The sequence below is a fragment of the Ixodes scapularis genome, unplaced genomic scaffold (genome assembly GCF_016920785.2).
Source record: "Ixodes scapularis isolate PalLabHiFi unplaced genomic scaffold, ASM1692078v2 PGA_scaffold7__128_contigs__length_106722199, whole genome shotgun sequence".
In the NCBI taxonomy this organism is placed as follows: domain Eukaryota; kingdom Metazoa; phylum Arthropoda; class Arachnida; order Ixodida; family Ixodidae; genus Ixodes; species Ixodes scapularis.
In genome coordinates this window covers 67178333-67198845 of record NW_024609882.1, presented here as the reverse complement: position 1 = coordinate 67198845, position 20513 = coordinate 67178333, and the positions used below count along the sequence as shown (strand labels likewise).

Here is a 20513-nt window from a genome sequence, read left to right as displayed (position 1 = left end):
TGAAATTCTCCTTTTTTTTTTAAAGGAAAAAACGGCAGCGGTAACTTTCATAATGTTTCAGACAGCTTACAAAGAAGATGATATGTAGAAATCGCAAGTCTGCGAGTGGTTTTTTCGCTTCGAAACCGGTGAATTATTATTGATCACCGACCAACCTCGTTCAGGGCGACCCTCAATCTCCTCAACTAATGATAACTACGAAAAAATTTCGCCACTGTTCACTCTGAGTTTGTTCCTCCTGGTGAAATTGTAAATCAGATGTTTTATCTCGGAGATCTGCATGCGAGGCTTGCGCAACCTGCAGTGAGTCAGAAACCCCCAATTTGTAAAAAAGGGAGTAGCGGTGGTTTCTTCGCGATAGCGCAGCAGCAAACACTGTCCTGTGAGCGCAACAATTGTTGAACACAAATGACATAACACCGCTTCTGCCCCCGCACCCCCCCCCCCCCCCTTTTTTTCGTCGCACCTCGCCCCGTGTAACCTTTTCCTGTTCGCCCGTCTAAAAAAGGTCCAGAAAGCACAGCGCTTTGTGGATGTGAAAGGTCCTTGAAATCAGAAATTGCAAAAAACGAGGAATGACTTTGAAGGGTTTGGGGAAAAATTCAAAACATGACTCTAGCTAGAACTTCAGGAAACGACCCCGGTCGGCAAACTCACTCGGAAGAGGTACCGCTAAGCGCTGCTAGCGGCGAGAACTGGTACTACGAACGTACCACCTTCCATAAATTCATTCCGGTTACTTTTGGGTCGCCCCTCGTACATAAAACTCGCCGCGGGCAGTGTCTGTAAACTCTCTTATGGTAATGTATTAGCAGTACGACTGAGGCTTAACGGTGATTTTAATGGTACATTTTCCGTTGTGAAGCCATAGGTAAGTAGAAGCAGCTGAGCTGCGCGTTTGCGGCAGGTTCGCACAATCGTGTTTGCCTGAAGATTTTTCTTTTTTTTTTTTTTTTTTGCGGTGGTAATATTTTGAAAGTTAGATGGCACCATGATTATTCGCAGTCTGATCAACCGCCACCGTCGTGGTGTATTTCAATAACGAAATGCTGCGCCATCTCTCGTTAGATTCTCCCTGTAAAACTCTCGGCGTGTCTCGATTGTCTACGTTTTCACCCGTACTTTAAATTATCACTGATGTTCACAATTTTTACACAAGTGGAGCTACGCCTCGAAAGTTTACAAGATAATCTGCACCACTAATAAACACATTTGAATAAAATTTGAAAGCAAAGGCTACCTACCCTTGCCTCGACCGACCTACTGTCTCCCTTCAATCAAAGCGAGCAAAAGCGTCACCTGCTTCTCGCGTGAGGTCTGTACTTGGAAAGCTGAACGCGTTCAAAATTCGTAGTTCGAACGCTAGACCCTGTACAAAGAAGAGACGACATGTTTGCTCGTTTTGATTGGAGGAAGAAAGTGGGTAGCAACCAAGGCAGCTAACTTCACGTCTACCCACAATACTTCCAAACATAGCTTGTCGCCCTGATGTCACCGCAAGCTCTTGTTTTCTTCTTTAATGTGGTTAATATCGATATAGGCCTCCTGTGACGAAGTTTTGAACCAACTCTGGCGCCCTCATTTTGGGTAGTACAAGCTCACATGATAGGGCCTCGGACTACTTTAGTGCCTTTGCTGAGCTTCTTCTTTTTTTTTTCTTTTTATGTAGTGCTGGAGAATGTAAAAACACCTTTCGACGTCCGAAATCGGCTAGATTCAACGCGGAAAGAAAATCGGAAGTGCCAGATTAATGCCACCACCGCTATGGTGCGCGTCTCTGTCTCTGGGTGGTGACGTCAGAACATCTGGCGTCCTGACGCTATTTTGTTTTAGGCGTAAAACGGCGGTTTTTTTACATGTGTGGCACTTTGAGACGCTGAAGTTTGTCCTACCCAAAACAAGTCCTAAAAAATCTCTTTGTGCACAAACATAGCCTCCTTTATATTCACAAAACCTGGCAATACGACGACGGAGCCATGAAGTGCCCGGTCGCAGATTTGGAGCGCGAGGATTCGGTACAGGGTGTAAGATAGACAGGTGGGCAAACGACCCATAGAAGCCTACCGCAGCACCGTGACCGGATTGTGTACTCGTCTGCTTGCGGGTACGCCCGATTTGCGACAGATGGCGCTGCGGCAAGAGGAAAAAAATGGAATCGGATTTGCATGGAACTTTATGGGAGAGTGCGCAAAATAAACCGAGAGCACGACAGTCCTCCATTAAAAATCCACGAGAAACCATCTCTGTCAGTTTAGCCGGTCGCTACAGGTCGCCCATCTGGAGTGAAAGTTCGCGGTGCTCCACATAGATGGCACCAGAAAAAAAGAGAAAACCAAGGGGGACACAATCCGGTCGCTCATTTGGCTCTCGTTTCCCCACCTGTCTATCTTACACCCTGATTCGGTAGCACAGAGCATCAAAGAGGCATTTCTTGGGGAACCTGGACGTCAGCGCAAAGCGTTTACAGCGGCGAGGACCTCCAACACACTTGTTCTCTCGGGAGAAGTGGGTTTCGGCGTCTCGCCGCAGCGGGGTGACAGTCACGTGGCTCTCCTCTCATCCGTTGTTTTCCGCTCCACCTTTTCCATTTCGGCGGCCGCTTCTCCCAGACTCTCTCAGTATATAGTAGGCTAGGGCAGTAAGCACCCTTTTTGCAACGCACGATGGCTATGCGGAGAGCAAGTCATCTGCTTCTTGTGCAGGAGCTGCGGTCGCGTCAAAACGACGCTGAGCTCTGATTGGCTTTGATTGAAATATAGTGGATAGACCTCAATGCTAGATGCCTTGAGATCTACCCATTATTTTTTTACAAGCCAATAATAGCTCGGCGTTCTGACATCGTCGCATCCCCTGTGCAAGAAGGAGAGGAACTTGCGCTCCGCATAAAATATGTTAAACTGAGAAGAGCATTTCAACGCCTTTATGTCCTGGACAGGTTTGTTTCATGCTCGCTTACCGCGACGTTCCTGGGGACGCTGTTGCAGAGCTGACCGATGAGCGCCTTGGCCGACTTGCTGACGAAGCTGTCTTCGTTGCACACCTTAGACTTCCTCCACGGGTTCATGTTGCAGACGGTGACGGCAGGAAACTCGACCTCCCTCGTCTGCAACCGTATTACCAATGCGTTCTACGCCTTGAGACTTGAACGAGCCAGTGTCTGAAACCTCTTTTCACAACAGTAAGACGTTGGTTGGACGTAGGGTGCCTCAATATCCTTCCGTCTATACACGTTTGCAAGTCCGGCTTCAGGGCGCTGCCAACTTGCCTGTCTGGGGTGCGCTTGGACCAGTCATAATCCGATTACGAAGCCTTGCTAAGGCGTCGTAATCGGATTATGGCCGCTCTCGAGAGCGCACCCCACTGAGGAAGATGGCGGCGCCCTGAGACCGGACTTGCAAACGTGTATACTTCGTCTCACCCACGGTGTAATACCCTTGACAGACGTTCATTATAAAGACCTTTAGAACAAGCTCCTTTATAAAATCGGCGAACCAGCTCACGCCGTAGGGCACGTGCGCACTCAAGATCGCGAGCTGATTGGCCAATTCTATATAAGAGCTTAGTGAAAAAGACGTTTAGAGCGCCGTCTGACAGGGGTATAAGATATATACTCTTTAGGTGTAAAGCCCCTTCATGCTTCAAAATTAGCGTAAGGTACGTCGATGCACGAGGCACGTGCAACGTGCAGCTTTTGGGAGGATCATGGCGGCACAGCGCAGCACTGACTGTAACTGAACTACAGTGTAACTGAACTAAATATCAGACGCCACGAATTTCCCAGAAGTGGCGCGCGGCACGTGCCTCGAGCATTTCTACAGCAATGAATGGCGCCACTTTTCCCAGGATAGAGGGGCTTTATTTAGGTGAGGACACTGGCGCGAGTAACAATGAGACGCGATCGACTAGATAAAGTCCTCTCACGAGAGCATGCGCGCGCCCAATAGGGTGCCTACATGTCTGTCTGTCTCAGGGTGGGGGGCGCAAGCCCCCGCGGTTGTTGCCGCGTGGGAAGTCAACCTCCACCTGCTCGTGGTGCGCCCTGCCAGCTTTATTGCTGCAACGGAGGCTCTGGCGAAAACCCCCCCACCTGGGATGGGGAACCCTAGCACTGGGGTTCCGCATGTGGACGGGGGGGACAAAAAGGGCCTGGGAACCCTAGCTTACCCCATGGAAGCGGAGCCCCTGAGGCGGGGTCCATACCAGGGGAAGCTATCATAAAGGTGGTGCCCCTCGTAACTTCCCACGTAGGGAGGTGCCCCCGCATGGTGGCGGGGGTGATCTCCAGGGGAGCCGAGGGATATAAAAGTGATCACTGATCGGCGGGGCTGGATGGTTCATGGTTGCCATTCAGTGACCGTCGGACCCGCTGTGAGACGCACTCATGTCTTAGTAGCGGAGCCGGACAGTGAGTCGAGCAGGTGGGTACTTTTAGTACCACTGGTTTTCCCGGGCCGTTCCACTGGCTGTACGATACAATAGTTGGTTTCATTTATAACCCCTTAATTCCAATTGGCTTTTTCCTGAAATTTTCACTTGATCACATGATCCTATTCATTTTTATTGGAATTGGGTTAAGCCTGCGGTGCGAAAGCGGGAGCGGGCAGGGGACAAGTTTTTCTTAAATTTTTTACAAGAGCCCCGACTCAAAAATCTGTCTCAGGGTGGAGACATCCATTGTTGTCCTGAATATGCCAGCCCGTGACGCTCTCGCGCACCCGGTGCGTGACTTGGGCGGTAAAATGGCGTCTATGCATTAGCCAAAGCTACGCGCTCGAGCTGAGTGACACCGGATTGCACGCACTTCAAGATGCATAAAAAAACGATTGGGCTGAAAAATGGCTGAGATGTCACCACTCAAGCAAAAGCGCGCGTGTGTATGTAGGCACTCTAGCGCCCAACAGACCGCAGCGAACTAGCGTCACTCGCTGGCGATACGACGTAAGTGTAAAAAAAACAAAAACATAAATAATATATCTCGTTGCAATGGCATCTCTCGTGCAGCCTTCGCACACTTATGAGCAAAGAGCTCGTGCTATATCAAGGCGACGAGGTATTTTATTTATGTTTTTTTCACAGATGCGTCGTTCTTTCAGCGAGTGACTCTAGTTCGCCGCGGACTCTTGGCCGTGCGCATGCGCTCGTGAAAGGGCTCTATCTGGTCGCTCCGCGTCGGGCAGAGTCCTCACGTAAAGAGGGTATCTTACACCGTGGTCTCACCTAAGCATGAACCACGGTGGCATGGACTGACTGCGAAGGTTCCGCAAGCAAGAGCGGGTAGCATTGACTGCGTTGACTGGAGCGCTCGCTGCACGAGCGCTCGTGCAGCAGTCAAGGCTTCATCCAAAGGAAATAGCTCGCGCTTTTAGCTGCTGCATCTAACAATAGTAACTAAGGCAACGGTGCAGACGAGCTGGTTCAATACTGGCATGGTAACCCTGGAGCCGGGGAAAAGAAGGGACGTAGGACATGTGTCCTCGTTCTGAGGTTCTTCGTAGTCAAACCTTTTGTGTCTGCGTCGCATGGTCTTTCTAGAAGCGTACCTGGTTGTCCTTTGCACCCTGCTTCCGGTGGTTCTTTCTTAGAAGTATACCTGCTTATATCATGTGTCCTCGTTCTGAGGTTTCTTGTTGTCAAACTTTTTGTGTCTGCTTCGCTTGGCCGTACGTAGGTTCTTTGTTGACAAACGTTTGTTTTCTTTTTGTCTGTGTCACTTGGTCGTAGGTTTATATAAGGACGTGACGGGGAAATAAAATCTTAGCTGTGTTTGGAGTTTTTTGTGTGTCCTACGTCGCTTATTCTCCCCGGCTCCAGGGTTACCATGTCAACAATACTTCATGCTAAAGTGAGACGAAGTATAGAGGTATTCACTGTTGGCCATAGCTCTGTGCGCGAATGCTGAGCGCGTGTTGATGGCGAGCGTTCACAGTTCTTTTGCAACGTGCATTCCGCACCATCAAGGGTGCCGGTTTTAGCAGACTATCGATGTGAGCTCGTTCTGAGTATCCGCTCTAAACAGCACCCACAAATACTGCGTCCAGTGAATACTCCATATAGTGTGATGATATCCACTGTTGTTCCTGATGCCGACATCACGGGCTCAGAAAGAAATACAAAGAAATTGGCGAAAACAAATTGTAGCCATAGCAAGGATAAGAGCGCGTGCAAAGAGATGCCATTTCACGCGATTTAGAACAAATAAAACAAGTGTGCGGAACAAAAGGGCCGGATGTCATCAACCTTAGTAGAGCACATGAAGGCACATTACTTCTACGTCTCTCTCATGCGTAAACTTTATATTACTTTTCAAGGCAGCCACTTTGCTATGCAGCAGGTCGGCAATCTTTTTATTTTAAAGCCATTGATGTTTTTTTATGAACCCCCCCCCCCCCCCCGATCCCAATGTTTTGTCCGTTCGTCCGTGCATTTTCGGCTGAATATAGCGGAAAAACTGAATTGGTGTTTAGGTCACAGTGCGTTGTTTAGGTCACGTGATCTATACAATTAAGTTTCTCCGACGAAGTCGGCGGGGAAATTGATGCCACATGACCTGACGTCACATTACCTATGCACCAATAGTTTCACCGATAAATTTAGCGGTAAAATTGATGTCACGTGACCTGACGTCGCGTGATCTCTACACCAATTCAGTTTCCCCGCTAAATCTAACAGAAATCTTGATGTCACGTGACGTGACATGACGTGACGTCAGTCACGTGACGTCAAGGATACGCTGCCTCTTCTCCTCTAAGCAAAAGATCCTAAGGTCAAACAGAATAGAAACCCAAAGGGGAGCCTACAAAGATTAAGAACCTTTACAAAAAACACACTGTAGGAATGTCTATCCGCCAGGCCCTACTCCCTGTCTCAGGGATTCGGGCGTAAAGATAAGACCATCCTCACTCGCATCACGATGAACGACGGTCGCATTTCGGCCAGGATTTGCAAGGGAAGAAGAGATAAAAAGTCCAGCACATGCGCCAAATATAAACCCGAGAACCCTCGGACATGCACGACATCCTACGGTGCTGCCCCAACTACAAGGAGGCCAGGGACCAAGTTTCGGCTCAACCAAGCCCACTCTTTGAACGACTGGCTCCACCCACCAGAACCACCAGTTAGAAAAGACGCCTTGCGAAGCCTCGTGGATTTCGTCTACGAGGCCAATCTAGACGTCTTCATAGATCTAACCATCTTCTTCCCTTAGTGACGTGCCACCTGCGTTCAGGTCATCAAAATACCGGAGCCATCTCCTAACTAACCTCCGCTGTTTATGGCAGATAAACGCTTACCGAATCTGAATCTGAATCCCCTCTAATTACGACGACTAATAGACGATACGACTTATAGAGTCATAATGCATTAGCAGACGCTACTTTCCTCCAGCTTAGGTTAATGTCCCCAGGGGTGGCTTGCTAGTGATGCAAGTGTTCCTCCCGGCGGGTATAAGAAATTTTGAGGGCTCGTGGCCGGTCCGATAGTTTCCTGAGGGGAGGGGAAATAATTAGCGTTTCAGACAATTGCACTCCGCAGACGTAAACCTTGCCTATTATATGTTTCTTTTATTATTTTTTTTTGTTTGTTATTAGAGCAGTAGCTTTACGGGCAACACTTCGCAGAGATTTTGAACTCTTGGCCTACCGTCGCCGCTATGAAGAAGCACTTCTCTTCACCCATGGCGCGAGGCCAGGCAAGTCGGGTTTTCCCGTCGGCCGAGTAGCGCGGAGACGGAGAGAGTAGAACGTGGATCCCCTTCATCCCGCCAGTAACGACACGACGAAAGAAGAGTCTTTCTTTCCGCTTCTAACACTTATTATTAAACATTACTCGCGTTATGCGAAATCCCACTTTGGCAGTATCTAGTTGCTACGCGTAATGTTGGATGGTTTTAGAAACTTCCCCGTGCTTAACCACTTACTTCGGAGATCACCGAGCACTCGTGGTGGTCGTCAGTGGCATCCAAGATGCCAACCGCGACGGCTATGAGAAGTAACCACGTCGCACCTCCGTCTTCAAGTACGTGATGGCACCATTCCATTCGCATTGCGCAACCGTGATACAGCTATCGCTAGCATTTCTTGGCACATTGTATTTCAAGTCTCGCTTAACACGACCTCCCCCATAAATAACTTTCCATGCCGCCGTAAAGCGCACGAATACGATGAATTTCACTTACGTCTCATGCCTGATTACCCTCTTCCTGCGCGCGATTGGAAGCGAATAATTGAAGCGAAGTCAGGACCAGCCTCCAGGTAAGGTCGCCGCGCCTTGTGCGTCTTCGTTCGAAATGCGGATACCCTACGACACAAAAATTACAAAATGCATGAGCTCCGCCTTCAAAAGTGGAATGTGATAGCTTTATATAAACCCCCCTCGTTCCCAAGCCGAGACAGCCTGTCTCCGTAGATTAGTGGTAGAGTATTTGGCTCGCAACCGATGGGTCATGGGTTTGAACCCCGCTTTCGCCTAAAATTGTTCGAATTGTTCCTTTGAGGCATATGAATTAAGATATGAAGTGAAATCATTTGAGACATTCGGAGGCCTTTACTTCGAGTTACATATCATGCTTTAAACATAGTTATTATAATATACGCTAGAGGTTCAAATGGCGCTAGTGTGCTGTGGCAAATTGAAGCAGACAGCAATCAGTCAAAAATTTACTTCCGGTAATGCATTTCTATGGAAAAAAGTGAGTGCATATTCGCCCTGCGCTCGATTATAAGGACAAATATTACGAATAATAGGTACGTACTAGGGAGCTTGGAACATTTCTCAGTAAGGCAGACGAAATATTTGGTCAATTACGGCGTTTGTCTTTCTAATTCATTGCATTAAAAATGGTGCTACAACGGCTTCGTGCATGTATTTATGTTCACTGTCGGAGACTGTTAGCGCGAAGACGACGTCGGCGTTTTTCAACATGGGTCATATACGTGCCCAGCGAACGAAGGAAATCTGGAAAACCAAGAGAGACGGCAAGAACGACGCAGTAACGCTGTATCAGTAACTACCCGTGCATGTACGATCGAAATAAATTGAAGGCTACGTAAAACTGTATTTCGATTTTCGATAAGTAAGTACTGCTTTATTTTTTCTGCTCTTTGCGAAGATGCTTGTTCTACGTTCAAAACATCACCCGCACACTCTAAATCCCCAAGTACAAGTACCCAATAAAAGCTGCCCGGCAGAGAAAAAAAATACAAAGAGACACTCTTTTATTGCCCACATACTTTACTCTTTACGTTTTTAATGTTTTTATCTGCTCAAAAGGATGCACGACTGGTTCATTTTCATATAGTGACAGGACTGGCACATTAGCAATATATAAGCGTCACCGGAATGCTGGCGAACCTTGACCACACTCTATACTCCTTCCCATTGTTATTTTGCTTAGAACCGCCGCTTGGTTTTAGACACCTGCTGTGAAACACAGCCCTGGGCCTGAAATATAGCGAAGTTAAACATAGTTCACTGATGACAAAAATGCGATAACTAAAACAATTACACTTTTACAATGTTAATAAAATACATGCTATTCGGTACGACCCCGATAACAAATGAGTTCCATGTTATTTTCCGGCGAAGAGACAAAATGCACGCGTGTTTTTCCATGGGAATGCACAGGAGTACAGCAAAAGTAGACTGGTTGCTGTCTGCGTCCAATTTTTCGCATTGAAAAGTCTCATTATTACTAGCGCCAGTTGAACTTCTAGCGTATATTATAATACCTCTATGGTTTTAATCACTTTCATTTCACGCGTGACATCACGTGAGCGAGGGGGTTGTTCGAAAATCTCGCACGAGGTCATGTGGCTTTGGCTTCATGACCCCATCGACCAGTCATGATTTTCCTGTCCCACACCGCCGACGCCGACGCCGCCTTTTCTGCAACGTGAGCTCCTCAAAGCTCTCGCTTTAAAAAGCCTTAATGCAGCGCTGCGAAGTCATGGCGTGACAAAACACTAGGGCCGCGGCCATGTACCACAAGGTGCGCGCTGGCACAGTCTTACGCGGGCAGGTCAGTATTACAGTAGGCCGTGGTCGCAGCCACGACCAACCCTACGGGAAAGGAGCATGCCGGCGGCGACGCCACTGTCGCTCATGGTTCGTAGAGAGCCTAGATCGTAGAGAGAGTCCAACACAAACCATAGGGAGCGTTGGCAGTTTAATGGCGGAGGCCTCCATCGGAGATAGGTCGTAAGTGGGCACGCGCTGCGTCATCGCGTGGCTCGGAGGAAAGCAGGCAGAAAGGTGGAGACGCTCGCGGACGACCAAAGCGTTCGTCACTTGTACCTCGGATTGCAAATGCGGCCCATAAACCACGTAACTCAGAGATGGAGCAGTTGGAAATTCCGTGGAATACAGGCTCTCTAATTGCTCGCTGCCACCTAGCGGGCGTCGCTGCCTACTTGTCGGGAAGTAATTGCGACGGGTGGCGCGGAACTAGTGTACCCCTCATTATTACGACGGGATTTAAGGCGCTAGAAACTCCGGAATAGTTTTTTTTCTGTGGCGCAAAACTTGAACGAACGTAATCTGTATTGAGATTGAAAGGTAGGCTAGTTGGTACATGGACGGAAGAGCCGAACAAACAGAGACGAAGAAGTAGACAAAGACGTGGCGCACTCACAACTAAAAGTTTATTTAAAAAAAAACATACTAATAGTACCGCCTATCTGGCTGCTCGTACAGAAACAAAGGCTCTTTCTGTCAGGTGTAGTGACCGCGCACTGACACGTGTGCTCTCTCCTTGTTGTCTAAAGCAAAATTCCTCGTAAATTTCTGGGTCAGTTTTGTCTGCGTAACTCCCGAGAATTGTTGTGCTTTCCAATTGCGGGTTTCATGGGCACCTATCGCAGTGCACTGCCAGATTGCCCGACGGGGACTGTCTTAATGACCACGCATGTTCTCTCGCCCTCTCGTTGATACATCTACCCGTCTGCCCGACATACGATTTTCGACAACTCAAGGGGGTGTTGTACACCACAGATACGGCACAGCCTGCAAACTGCTTTACAGGCTTCTTGTGGCACGCCTTGGCATCTTCCGTTTCTTTCTTTATTTTTTAACATAGATTACACAGCTTATTTGTGGCAGAAAACACTACCGGTACCTCGAGGTGTGAAGCCCATTTTTTAAATTATGAAACAGATGATAAAAGTTAGGCAATCCCGCCGGTCTCGGAATCTGAATGCAGCGGCTAAAAAGGACCCACCGATGGAAATGATCTGCTTGCCGCTAGGGGCGCCCTGGTCGGGGCGCGAGTACCGTCCGCTACTTTCCAATATCTACAACCATGTCACCCGGAGCGCGCTGGGCAGTTCGGTACTTTAGACCCATGTTACAGATTGAAAAATTCGGGGCGAGGGATGGCAAACAAACAAACAAAAAAAAGCACACTTTTTGCGCAAGGCTTGTCAAATTCTGAAGCGCTGGAGAAAACAAGACTTTTGCGTTAAGTCCTTATTTCGAACTTTTTTTGTTCGCGTTTCGCCCATTGAAAAGCATGTGGGAAGCGCCTCAACATGAACCTTGTATCTCTGCGCCGCAGTGTTTTTTCGCAGAATAAAGGCCGTCTGCTTTCATCGCCGTCACCATGGCAACGAACGCCGAATGACTTTTTCGGACAGCGCATGTATCACTTCATAGGGCTGCCACCCTAGGAAGTGTTTCTGTCCGGTTATTTGTTTCATGCAATTCCTATTTCAGCCCAAAAATTGCGTTTTCACGGGCAGTAACCCAAAGCAGTTTTTGTAGCGTGGTGTAGAGTTGAACTGAGAGTGCTTAAAAATTGCGACACCGACGCGATCGAACTTCATAACAATCGGAAAAATAAATATTTTTCAACCCCGTATTTTTTTCTACCGCCTGCTATGTGATCGCTTCCTTCCCCTAAACAACCCGGGAATTGTTTGAACAATTCAGATGTCTGGTAGCGGCTGTTTCCAAACTCCAAGCATCAACAATTATGATCAGAGCGATCGTTTTAATTCTACGACTTTTTAATCTTTGCTTTCCTGGATTATTTCTCTTATACTTTATCAGCGGGTGAGCAGGCACGCCATTTTATTTAACTAGCAGTAATGTGAGCTGGTCTCTAAGCAGTTCTAATTTCAACACAAGTCTTAACGTTCACTACCATAGCTGTGACCATTTCGACAATAGCCTTCCGTAACTACGCAGTAAAAACATTCATCAAATTATATAAGCTGCATGCCAGCCGTAAGTATTGATAAATAACGTTTTCCAAGCCTTTATTTGAGTAAGACGTTTTGATAGGGAACTAGTTCTGCGATCGAAGCTATCTGTGTTGTGTTGCCAGCCCGACATTCGCGTAGCCAGCGACCAGGGCAACACACGTTGTCCAAAACAAGTTGCTGCTGTTTTCCTTGCCGAAAGCTGTCATACCGAGGCAACATTTTCGTTGTCGTTAATACTGTGCTGCTGTTGCCGCGATGTGACAGGGGTGTAGGACAACACGGGGTGCGAGCAAGTAGTTGCCCGAATGTTGAACAACATGTCGTGTTGCTGTTTCCGTCGTATTCCCTCAATGTGACAGGGCCTTAAATGCAACATTTGCAGCGTTTTCTAGATTCATGACGAACCCCAACGAAAGGTGGACGCAGTTACGAAACCCAGCATGATTTATATAGAAAGAAAACTGTGTTTAAGTTTTCAACGCCAAATATACACTACGCGCTAGCGGTTGGAGCCAGATGCCAAAGTTTTGGAACTCACCGTTATCTGATTTTCAAGTTATAAGAGATTTTCTGACATTTTCAATGACGATAATTGGGGCATGTTCCCGGTAGCAGATGTCTCACACCCATGTATATGCGGACTCTGTTAGCCGACATTTTGTCGTGAAAAATGTATGAGAATTGCTTATAAACTTTGAATTATATAACTAAAAGTTCTGAAACACTGCCGTCTGATCCTAACAGGAGAAAGATTGTTACGCCACGCGTATATCATTTTGACAGTAAAGAAACCACCATTTCAAGTTCCTCCCCAACATACGATATCTTTACAATAAGTACCGTGGTCGGAGGATGCTCGCGCTTTAAGAATATTAAAGCAACACGCGGCTTGATAAAACAAAGCAAACGCGGAAGGCAGCATACGATGCGTAGAAAGGCCTCCGAAGAGCATACAACAGCTGAAGACAGCAGCGGAGGACCAGCTGAGTTGCACCGCCATCTCTTGGGAGGAGTGCAAAGCAGGGCGCGACCAAAGCGGGCGCATTGAAACTCTCGGGTAAAGTGGTCGTCAGTTAAAATAAAATCAGTCGTGGTCTAAGCTAGCGTAGCTTCCACGGTGCTTTAACGCTGCTACTTGCGTAGGTGCATTGCTTCATTCTTTTTGTCATGAGAGCGCGTACGAATGAGACGCAAGACGAAGCCGCTTGCTCTCGCAGCAATGTTGAGCTGGAAAACTCTGGAAGCTTCGCTACGCTAGCCTTGACAACGCGTCAAAAAATATTTGACGCGCAGTTTCTTTTTATATCGCAACATTTTCCCAATGAAGCCGGTAATGTGAGAAGACAATCCTTCTTGCGGGGAGATCTTAGCCGCCGGGAAGGATACCCTCATCACGAGCAAACGTCCCCAGGGTGCACTTTCCACCAATCTAACATAGCAGGTGACAGTTCAAATGCTGACAAAGGCATGGGTTCAACCACGCCAGGGCTAGTATCCGAATTCCCGAGTTCAACTGTAGCAACAACAACGAACAACAACAAGTCCCAAGCATGTGCAGCATCATGTGAAAGTATTTTTAGCAGGCAGGAATACTCGCGCTTACTTCACGTGCATGCTAAGCCTACAAGCCTGGGAAAGATACCTTCGCGTTCATGCTGCGCGCGTTTGGGTCTTGTTGGTGTCGCATGTTTCTGTTTATTTTTCTAATGCCAGAGTCTCATTATCACCGAGTGCCACTAGAGCAACAAAATGAAACGAACACCACCGACAAGCCGCCTCAAACACGTGCAGCATGCACGCCATAGTACCTTTAGGGAGACTTGCAGTCTCTCGATGCCCATAAAGTAAACACGAGTGATTGCGATGCTGCAAAAGATAGGTTCGCGTACGCTTACGAGGCTTGTCGATGTCGGTTTCTTTTCTGTCTGTTGCTCTCGAGAGACTCGGGCATAAGTGAAACTCGGGCATTACGGTGTAACGTAACAACCTCAGGATGCTGGCGAGCACCCTAAAAATAGTGTGCAGACGATCTTAGCATCATCCAAGGAATATCTTTTGAAGAGCAGCAAGTTTACAATCAACGAGCACCAAATGCAGCTGTGACGTGCACAGAAAGAACAAATAAAGACGCAATGAATCACGCACGCAGAAGGAATCATGACGCTACGGGGTGATTTCAGATAAGATCGAGCAAAGGGTGGCTGGTCGACATTGTTAAATCAACTGATGTTTTTATATGTCATTGTCTAGTGTCTGGTATAAACGAATCTACACTTAGTTTTGGCAAGAAAAAAAATTTGGGGGACAGGATACACCGTAAGGCATGAAGAGGTGGACAGTTGCCTTAACACACACTGATAGAGGGGCATGTTTGAAAGTGAATAGCTAAACCGATAAAATTATGAGAATTCTAATACTTTTTAAAAACAAACTATGGGTATAGCTTGCTTGTAATATATAGCAATAATATTTATTTAAAATTTGTTTCTTCTGAAAATTGCCAGTATGGCTCCGCTACCGCTGCCGCAATGCATCGAAGGAACTTTTGTCTCTCATCGCGTGTGGCATCACGTGTGTCATCAGCCAGTATGGCTCCACTACCGCTGCCGCAATGCATCGAGGGAACTTTTGTCTCTCATCGCGTGTGACATCACGTGTGTGTCATCAGCCAGTATGGCTCCGCTACCGCTGCCGCAATGCATCGAGGGAACTTTTGTCTCTCATCGCGTGTGACATCACGTGTGTCATCAGCCAGTATGGCTCCGCTACCGCTGCCGCAATGCATCGAGGGAACTTTTGTCTCTCATCGCGTGTGACATCACGTGTATCATCAGCCAGTGTGGCTCCGCTACCGCCGCCGCAATGCATCGAGGGAACTTTTGTCTCTCATCGCGTGTGACATCACGTGTGTCATCAGCCAGTATGGCTCCGCTACCGCCGTCGCAATGCATCGAGGGAACTTTTGTCTCTCATCGCGTGTGACATCACGTGTGTCATCAGCCAGTGTGGCTCCGCTATCGCTGCCGCAATGCATCGAGGGAACTTCTGTCTCCCATCGCGTGTGACATCACGTGTGTCATCAGCCAGTATGGCTCCGCTATCGCTGCCGCAATGCATCGAGGGAACTTTTGTCTCTCATCGCATGTGACATCACGTGTGTCATCAGCCAGTATGGCTCCGCTACCGCTGCCGCAATGCATCGAGGGAACTTCTGTCTCCCATCGCGTGTGACATCACGTGTGTCATCAGCCAGTATGGCTCCGCTATCGCTGCCGCAATGCATCGAGGGAACTTTTGTCTCTCATCGCATGTGACATCACGTGTATCATCAGCCAGTGTGGCTCCGCTACCGCCGCCGCAATGCATCGAGGGAACTTTTGTCTCTCATCGCGTGTGACAGCACGTGTGTCATCAGCCAGTATGGCTCCGCTACCGCCGCCGCAATGCATCGAGGGAACTTTTGTCTCTCATCGCGTGTGACATCACGTGTGTCATCAGCCAGTGTGGCTCCGCTACCGCCGCCGCAATGCATCGAGGGAACTTTTGTCTCTCATCGCGTGTGACATCACGTGTGTCATCAGCCAGTGTGGCTCCGCTATCGCTGCCGCAATGCATCGAGGAAAATTCTGTCTCCCATCGCCTGTGACATCACGTGTGTCATCAGCCAGTATGGCTCCGCTACCGCTGCCGCAATGCATCGAGGGAACCTTTGTCTCTCATCGCGTGTGACATCACGTGTGTCATCAGCCAGTATGGCTCCGCTACCGCTTCCGCAATGCATCGAGGGAACTTTTGTCTCTCATCGCGTGTGACATCACGTGTATCATCAGCCAGTGTGGCTCCGCTACCGCCGCCGCAATGCATCGAGGGAACTTTTGTCTCTCTTCGCGTGTGACAGCACGTGTGTCATCAGCCAGTATGGCTCCGCTACCGCCGTCGCAATGCATCGAGGAAACTTTTGTCTCTCATCGCGTGTGACATCACGTGTGTCATCAGCCAGTGTGGCTCCGCTATCGCTGCCGCAATGCATCGAGGGAACTTCTGTCTCCCATCGCGTGTGACATCACGTGTGTCATCAGCCAGTATGGCTCCGCTATCGCTGCCGCAATGCATCGAGGAAACTTTTGTCTCTCATCCCGTGTGACATCACGTGTGTCATCAGCCAGTATGGCTCCGCTACCGCTGCCGCAATGCATCGAGGGAACTTTTGTCTCTCATCGCGTGTGACATCACGTGTATCATCAGCCAGTGTGGCTCCGCTACCGCCGCCGCAATGCATCGAGGGAACTTTTGTCTCTCATCGCGTGTGACAGCACGTGTGTCATCAGCCAGTATGGCTCCGCTACTGCCGTCGCAATGCATCGAGGGAACTTTTGTCTCTCATCGCGTGTGACATCACGTGTGTCATCAGCCAGTGTGGCTCCGCTATCGCTGCCGCAATGCATCGAGGGAACTTCTGTCTCCCATTGCGTGTGACATCACGTGTGTCATCAGCCAGTATGGCTCCGCTCTCGCTACCGCAATGCATCGAGGGAACTTTTGTCTCTCATCGCGTGTGACATCACGTGTGTCATCAGCCAGTATGGCTCCGCTACCGCTGCCGCAATGCATCGAGGGAACTTTTGTCTCTCATCGCGTGTGACATCACGTGTATCATCAGCCAGTGTGGCTCCACTACCGCCGCCACAATGCATCGAGGGAACTTTTGTCTCTCATCGCGTGTGACAGCACGTGTGTCATCAGCCAGTATGGCTCCGCTACCGCCGTCGCAATGCATCGAGGGAACTTTTGTCTCTCATCGCGTGTGACATCACGTGTGTCATCAGCCAGTGTGGCTCCGCTATCGCTGCCGCAATGCATCGAGGGAACTTCTGTCTCCCATCGCGTGTGACAACCTCACTCGAGTATTGCGCGTGTAGAGTACAAGACAGTATAAACGTCTCGTGCTCTGTTGCCCGCCTATTCGCGGTCCGCTAAATAGGCGATATTTCAGAGTAACGTCGCTTACCCATCTTGGGGCTTAAAATTGCGGTCACTAGTTATCAGAAGCTTTATCTGAAATTACAGGAGACGCCTTTCCGTCCTCCATAAATGTTTAAACAGTTCACGACAGAGTGAAGCAATATTTCATGAACTTCCTAACACCGAATTAAAGGCTGAGGAAGTCGCAATATTGAATCATGTCGATCGGCAGTTACGTTTGCTCTGCACAAGGACCAAGATGGCGGCACCCACAACAATATCGGGGAAAGGGCCACCCACACTAGCGAGAAAACGCGCCCGGCGCGCCGATAAATCGGTTAAGCGGCAAGATAAAGGGCGTGTCTCTGCACGCGCTCGTGGCGCTGACTGTGCTTCGGCGACATTTTGTTACTTGCCGCGATCGGCGTGCCACGCGCGTTTTCTCGCTAGTGTGGGCGGCCCTGAACAGAGTGCCGATACTCTAAAGCGTGTTTCACATGCAGCGATTTTGGCCCTAAAGCGGCGCGATTTCTGCCGTCGCGGCGCTCGTGCCGCAGAATTGCTGGTGCTAGCCAGAGCGCCGCGACGGCAGAAATCGCGCCGCTCTAGGGCAAAAACCGCTGCATGTGAACTAGGCTTTAGCGTAGCTCATTTAGTGGCTCTATTCGCCGCGAGAAGTTCGTGTATCGCCGCGTGATGGAATTTTTGAACAACCCAGAGTGATGATGCTTTAACTTCCACTGCTGATTCAAGCACGTGCAATGCCATGTTTCTAAGTACCATGAAAATTAAAACATACCGGCGTGGGAGCACGTGCACTACCCGTAGTTAGGATGAGGAGGTAGAGTGCCTTCATACACACGCGCGCTTTTGCTTGGGTAATGACATCTCAACCATTTTTCCGCCCAATCGTTTCTTCATGCATTTTGAAGCGCGCGGAATCTGGTGTCACTCAGCTCGAGCGCGTAGATTTGGCTAATGCATAGACGTCATTTTACCGCCCAGGTCACGAAACGAGTGCGCGAGAGCGTCACGCGCTGGCACATTCAGGGCAACAATTGATGTCTTCACCCTCAGACAGATAGACATGTAGGCACCCTATGATGAGGAAAACAAAAGCGCCCTTAGCGAGCCTCTCACCGCGATTTACTGGCCACCGTAGCTGCGTGCGCGGCTCCTGAAAGCATCCTGACGGCGAGCAAAGCTAAGCAAATTGTTGTGTTTTTGTTTATACAGCCGTAAGTTCTGGTGTCTCAGCTCTAGATGATCAATAGACCCTTTCCGAAATTCAGACCGGCCACTTTGATCACTATCATCATCTGTAGAACGGCATCTGTGCCATACGAATGGCGGCCTTCTAGTGACTGATAAAGCAAGACGTTGAAGATGCTCCTCAGCGGATCTTCCGAGGCCTGTACATTCGGGAGGTCAGAACGACGCGACGTGGGAATGAAACAGAAGAGCTACGTAAGCGCTTTATTTCTAATAACTCAGATTGAGTCAATCTGTGGGCGGCACACAATCGGCTTTAAAACACTTTGGTGTATAGAATTTTTTCGAGGCCTCTGAGTGGGTCGGACCTTTGTTCTGAATGCAGGTTCTTGGTCACCATCGAACTGAAAGTGATGGAGAAAGAATTCACACTGAACAATTCCTGGCGTGCCGTTGACTTGCGAAAGTGACGCTGCCGATACAAGTTCATTTCCACCATTGATATGGCAAAACTTTAACTGCTTTACAAACCACCAGATGGCACTGAATTTCGGAAAGGGTCTGGGGTCTTTAACGTGCACCACGTAGTAGTGATACACGACGGCACGCCGGTACGATACTCATCCGGATCGAAACGGGCAGAGGTGGTAATTGAACCGAGGATCCTGGGTGCTGACGGCGAGCTTACGCAGTTCTTTTGCAACGTGCATTCTGCACCGTCAAGATTACCGATCTTAGCAGGCTATTAATGTGAGCATGCACCGAACGCTTGGAGAGATCGGTATACTGTGAGATAAATATATTTGAATGGTCGGTTGGAGAGGATCAAAAGGGTAAAGAGGTGTTTCAGCTGTGAAGTCTACGGCAAGCAGGCAATTAAAAGAACATGCTGACGGCCTGGCATTTCCTGTACTCACTGTCTGATCGAAAGGTGAATAGAAACAACGGCAGCTAGTGCGTCTACCCACTAATCATCTCAAGCAGAGATCGACGCTCTCAGGTTCCGTGCTCTCATCTGCTCCTCTCCCTCAGTTCCTCACCGTATAGTAAACTATTTGATAAGGTCATAACTTCGTACTGCTCGCCCGTGGACATTCAGTCTGCCTCATTGTGAACTGTACGAGGACAGAAGATCCGGGCTTCTTACCTCGAGGACCTCCTGGTTGACGTGGTCTTCGTAGGCGTAGTACTCGGCGAGCAGGCGGTGCGTGTCCCACATGGTGAGCGTGAAGAGGGTGGCGTACAGAGCGAGCCAGGCCAGCCGTCGCGAGTTCAGGTGGAAGCCCAGTACGAAGCGCAGGCCCGGAAGGCCAGACTCCTCGAAGAGCAGCCGGTACGACGTCACCACCTCCTGCAGCTCGGCGCGGATGCCCACCGATTGCTGCAGCATCTTCACGGGCTCTGTCGACGACGTCCGTGTCTTAGCAAAGTATTACCCTATTTTCTGCAATTTAGGCTTATATATATATATTTATTTTTGCTTAGAGAATCTGAACTCAGTGCATATACAGCGTGTCCCCCGAGAAATGACAATGTTTTACCTTAATATTAAATATTAAGTTCGCGTCGCCGAACGCTCACTCTCTGCCCAAATTAAGTGGTAGCGGCCCCAACTTAATGCAAAAGTTTCGAAACTAAACGGGATCTTCTTCGAAGGTTAAAATTATTTTTATTAGGCCATTCCTGTACCATATTTTAAATGGCCCACAAATACGTGGGCACTTAATCCCCATGTGTTCGCGAACATCTCTGTTTAAACAGCGCGACAAGATAAGGACAAAGTAATTCATAAACTCTTTTGGCCACCGTTTAAGCATTGGAAAAATTGGGGCTCCAATCCACGCTATGAAAATTCTTGGCCAGCAAAGCTGTAGTATCACCTGCAACGATTGCCCACCGCATTATACCAAGTGCTGCCACTGCTCGTATTGCCGTTTCTTGTCCATTTGCCGCTCCCAGTATTCACGCTGCTCCTCGGGAGTCCTAACTATGCGTGGCCTACTCATAGCGGTGCTGCAACAACACTGAAATCTGTTACTCTACTCCGTTTCACCTTACGTCCAAGCGCAGCCCATGTCACGAGCCATCGAAGCCGATCGGAGGCCATGTGAGTGTCACCTGACCTTAGAGAGGGGGCACAGC

General features: G+C 48.8%; 1 protein-coding gene across 1 annotated transcript in view; it reads right to left on the bottom strand.

Moving 5' to 3' along the window:
- The window catches only part of LOC115323635 (amiloride-sensitive sodium channel subunit alpha), a 48555-nt gene extending 28794 nt beyond the window's left edge, over window positions 1–19761 (bottom strand). Inside the window, exons 1-2 of the mRNA XM_042286261.1 lie at window positions 19519–19761; window positions 2957–3103 (exon numbers count right to left, since the gene is read on the bottom strand). Coding sequence (XP_042142195.1) covers window positions 2957–3103; window positions 19519–19761 — 390 coding nt within the window. The remainder of the gene's footprint in view (window positions 1–2956; window positions 3104–19518) is intronic.
- Window positions 19762–20513: the final 752 nt, after the last annotated feature.